The sequence below is a fragment of the Arachis ipaensis genome, chromosome B05, assembly GCF_000816755.2.
Source record: "Arachis ipaensis cultivar K30076 chromosome B05, Araip1.1, whole genome shotgun sequence".
Classification (NCBI taxonomy): domain Eukaryota; kingdom Viridiplantae; phylum Streptophyta; class Magnoliopsida; order Fabales; family Fabaceae; genus Arachis; species Arachis ipaensis.
Window position 1 is genome coordinate 36,208,033 of NC_029789.2, and position 5,173 is coordinate 36,213,205.

General features: G+C 33.8%; 1 protein-coding gene across 1 annotated transcript in view; it reads left to right on the top strand.

Moving 5' to 3' along the window:
* The window catches only part of LOC107643537, a gene marked incomplete at its 5' end in the record, with an annotated part of 6,455 nt that continues 1,415 nt past the window's right edge, over positions 134-5,173 (top strand). Inside the window, 11 exon segments of the mRNA XM_016347216.1 lie at positions 134-195; positions 720-797; positions 888-966; positions 1,095-1,165; positions 1,383-1,484; positions 2,171-2,260; positions 3,132-3,206; positions 3,408-3,440; positions 3,674-3,751; positions 4,033-4,098; positions 4,542-4,654. Coding sequence (XP_016202702.1) covers positions 134-195; positions 720-797; positions 888-966; positions 1,095-1,165; positions 1,383-1,484; positions 2,171-2,260; positions 3,132-3,206; positions 3,408-3,440; positions 3,674-3,751; positions 4,033-4,098; positions 4,542-4,654 — 847 coding nt within the window.

Below are 5,173 nucleotides of genomic sequence, written 5' to 3' on the forward strand. Positions count from 1 at the left end.
CTGGTCTCTCTCTCTCTCTCTCTCTCTCTCTCTCTCTCTCTCTCCTGAATCGGATATGCACCCAACGCAATCAGTTTGTTCTCTATATACCCCTACCTCACGTTATCTGATTCCACTGTGTTCTCACTTTCAGGCTACACCAGTACCGTCCTCATCAAGAACGGTAAACTTTCCGATTTAATTGGCGAGCTCCAGGTATTGCTTACATAATCTCACATCCTTCACTTCATTGTCTGTATCAAGTTTTCTATTTTTATTATTATTTTTATTTTTATTTTTTTTTTCTTTTTTTCTTCTTTGATTTTGAAATTCAATTGCAAATATGCTTTGATTGCAATCTATTTTTTTCTGGTGATGTATTTAGTGCACTGGTATTGAAATTGAGGAGGTTGTGTTTGAATAGGGAAATTAGGGTTTCGAATGATCGCTCTTTTTTTTCTAGGTTAGTGGTAGTTGTAACAGAGTATGGCTTCGGTTTCCGCAAATTTGAACTTTGGAGAGTTCGTGTCATACTAGAGCTATATAGTTATGTACCAGAAAAGGGAAAAAAAGCTAGTATATATAGTTGTTTTATTAGTCTCTGTTTTTTGATAAATTAGTTATAGGACTTGCACTTTGTCGTGCATATTGGTATTTGTTTCTGATTCTATACTAATTTTTTTCCTTTCTTTTTCTCTCCACTTCTAAGTTTTTTTTTCCTTTGTTTATTGTTTTTTTAGTTGTTGGTGAAGGGATGGGAAAAATCTGGCGATCACAGTGAAGGTGAAGGTGAATATGCTGATGCCATTGCTGCGCAGGTAACAGGCTGGTTGATCATGGTATAAATGCCTTTGTTTCCTGAATACACTTGAAAAATTATTTAACTTATTGCTGGATTTCTACACTAGGTGCGTCGATTGGCAAATGAAGTTCGGCAGTTAACATCAAGCAGGCCAATTACAGTACTGAATGGGGGTTCTGGAGAAAGTAATATATATAGTGGCATCTTTTTTCTTTTTTCTTTTTATTTTTATTTTGCCATGTGGTATTTTTTCAGAGTCTCTTATTTTGTCTGCCCCATTCCTTGTTTTTTAAGGGTTTATCCTTTTCTGCAGGTAACTTATCTTCACTTGTGGTTCCAGCAGCTGCATTGGGTGTTGTGGGTTATGGTTACATGTGGTGGAAGGTATGGAATTGGTTTTGGTTTGTTTTTGTCTTAGTTCCATTGGTATGTTGCTGACTTATGAGCATTTATTGTTTCAAAATCTTTTTTCATTTAAGGTTGCAAATTGTAGCTATTTTAATCACCCAGAATTCTTTTGAATAGATTTTTCCATTTTATCATTGTGGCCTCAATGATTATTTGTGATACTGATTCTTTTTCTTTCCCTTTCCAATTTCAGGGAATCTCATTCTCAGATCTTATGTATGTCACTAAACGTAGTATGGAAAAAGCTGTTTCAGATTTGACAAAAAAGCTGCAGCATGCCTCAGATGTCATTGCTGTAGGTTTCTGTTAGCTGCATGTGATTTTATTGTATTTTCATACCATTTAGCACAGCTGAATTGAATACTATGTGCCTTCACTTATGTTTGACTTGATTTCTATTGAAAAATATCATTAATGATTATTATGGTCACAGATAAGGTGTAGTATATGTATATAGGCACAGTGTAGAGTTGGATAGAATATTTAGTCTATGCAAGCTTCAAACTTAGTATAAAATCAAGATAAAATGTCATCAAGAATTTAATAAGTTTGCATGAGTGTTAGGGTGAAAGTTCCTTAAAAACTTGGATGATTTGAAGTTTATGTTATGTAGGATTCCCAACTCCATGAAAGCTTTTAAATCTTTTATGGCCTGATTTCTGGGCAAGGAGCTACCAGGAGGTAGCTATTTTCAAACAATGGTCTAAACCATGTTTAGTCCAAGATCTGTTTGATTCATGAAATACTGGAAAGATAAAAAGGGAGCAGAATAGCTAATTGACCTTAAGGAACAATAGACCATTAGGAAGAAACTGTGTTTCCAGCATAAAGTGTTTTTCCAAATGGCTAGAAATATTTTTGTCACATGTGGCGCCATGACCCAGACATGTTGACATATGTATCAAAGCACCTTTGTTTTAACATGGAAACTAATCTGTGTAAATGTTTTAGAACTCATCCTCTCAATTCTTTTGCTGGCAGGATGCTAAGAAGCATTTGACACAGAGGATCCAACATTTGGATGACAAAATGCTCAAGCAGAATGAATTGGCACGGTCAATTAAGGATGAAGTATGTCTTTCGTTACATGCATATTCTTATATTTTCACATGTTCACAATGCAATCAGTTTTAGATCATAAGTCATAAACATGCTAATTACAATACATGCATACATCTTTAGTTACATATTTAAATAGGCGCAGGTACTCATAACACTGCAAAACAGCAGGATCAGGTTTCCTGTGGAAGTCATTTTGAGAATTCAGTCTATCTGATTTTGAGATGTTACTAGTCTATGTGTGATACATTTTGTCGTTGATTATGAAATATTTTCTCCAAATGATTCACAAGCTCTTTAGGAGCATCGGTTTTGGTTTCTCTTGATGGCCCAAGGATTTCAAGTGTAATTGTTAAGATCAAACTATTGTCTTTATCTTAACATTTCCTAACCAAGTCACCATTTGCTCTTTCAACCTTATTCCTTAAGCTCCATTTATATATCGAATCCCTGCAACAAATTCAGTTTCACAATATTTAACCGTGCAATTATTATTTTTACGTACTATTTGACCTTTGAATCATAAAAGTTCAAACCAAGTAAACATTCTTTTTTAATTCTAAATTCTGAACTTTCAAACCTGACAGCATTTGACTTGGTTACTTTAATCAAATCACTGAAATATTTTCCTGCATTACTCGGAGCATCTAGATATGGTTTAAAATACTTAAAACAGAATATATTTGTAGATGCATATCATTTCTTTTATAACCTACCCTACGATTCTAATGAGCTCATTTAAGTGAGCTGTGTTCCTGTCCCAGACAATGTAGTTTGCCAATGCCATACTCATTTGTGTTGTGTATGCTATAGTTTGTAGATTTTACTAGAGAAAGGAAGATAATAGTAAGTTAATAACAATGGTTAACATCGTGATATGCAGGTTGCTGGGGTTCGAAGTACAATTACTAATTTCCATGATGACTTGGGAATCTTGCATTACACAGTGGGATCATTGGTATGTTTGATTTCGTGCATTGGCTTGTTAGTAGTTGTCATTGTCGCCTTGCTAATGTAGAATTTTGAAGTAGATTTTGGAGTTGAGTGCATTTTAATTTTCATTCAAATTAAAATGATGTATTTAGCGTTATATATCACATTTTATGCGTCTTTATTTTATATGTGCTGTTTCTTATTTTATTCATTGTCTGTATTTCAGGATGAAAGATTGGCTACACTAAGTGGCATGCAGGTAAAACATTTTTTATGTCCTTGTTAAGAAAGCCATCTCTGACTTTTTGTCATAAGCTTTTCCTACGCTTATTTGTATTTAAATGATCTGTACATAATTTTTATTCTAAGTTCACCATGTCACCATGACATGGAAAGAAATTTTAGGTTTTCTCTACTAGAAACACTGCCATGCGGGCTTAGTATGAGATTTTCACCTAAACAAATACTGATCCAGAATTCTGGTTGCTTCAGGATGATGCAAATCAAGGTTTGGCGTACCTCATCGACTTCGTACATGGGAAAACCCGCAAACCACCTGAATTCTTGCAGGTTGGATTCATTTTTGATAATCATGTTCACCTTTGCTGTTTCTTCCTCTCTAATTATGTTTGGATTTCTGAATATGCAAATTGTATAGAATGTGGACTATCATTGATCATCTGAGTATTAAAGTGACAGTGAGAGACATGGACAACTTGAAGTACTCATAGTTGACATTTAAAATTACTATTTCTGACAATTTATGTTCTGTTGGTGGCTTAATCATTGATTAATCTCTCCATTGTCCTGTTTGGATAATCTGATGATGTAAATTAATGAATAATCTGCAGGAGCGGCTGAGGATTTCTGCAAAATCCCGTAGTGTTCTCACATATCAGGGAGCTCCAAGTCTGATGGTATTTTTTAACTCAGTTTTTTCTACTCTTATTTTCTTCCCAGTGGAACATTGACTTTGTATTACTCTGTTAATATGGTTGTGAATCTGAAATTCAATTTATTTATTAATTCCTATTCTCATTGTTAATGGTGAAAATCCTTCACATATTTATTTGCTGAAGTCTCTTCCCGTATGAATTAGATCTTCACAGAAAATTTTTTACTTTTAACTGTTACATTTGTCCAATGAAACAAATAAGTGGTCTGGAGTTATTTCTATTGTGGACAGTTCTCTTCAGTTTTCACTTTAGTTGATGCGCCATTATCCATACTTGTCTCCTATTAATCTTCTATGATTAAGACACTAGTTTTTACAGAAGGTTATGGTATTTGTCTACTTGATAAAAACTAAATTTGAAAGCTGCTGCTTAAAGTATGCTCAATGATCCTGATTTACTTGCAGGGACTCAAAGACATTGCGGAAACAATGCGTAGTGATTTAGACAGGTCAGCCTCTGACGGTATCTTATCAGATGGCATGGATAAGCTAGAGCATCTGCGAAGGCCATTGCTGAGGTTTGTTAATATTGTTCTTTGAATCTTCTTGCCCTTTCTGGGAACCGTGTATTGAATGTTTTGAGATTCTAAATCACAATGGTATTTAAGTTTTTTATGGCACCATTCTCCCCGGTTTACCCTAGGTAGGTATGAAGAGCACCACCAATTTAAGTTGGCGTTGATATGTTAAAGAACTAGTATTTTTACTCGTAATAATAATATTACGGGAATATAAATATTTTAAAACTATGTCGGTTTTGTTCTGACATCATAGATTATGGCACAAATATTTATAGAATTAAACTACTTTTACAAAAATATCGTAGGGGACAAAAGTCCCCGTCAACTAAGAAGACCAAGATCTCCGTAGATAAAAAAAAGTCAAATAATAAGATTTAGTTATTATTTTCATGTGAAAGAGTTTAATTTTTTTACTAATAATTAATTTTAACATACCTTATCTAAAATTTGAAAGAATTTCACGTGTATACTTTTACATTTGATTAGGTGTTAAGTCTATTGTACAAATAAAATAAT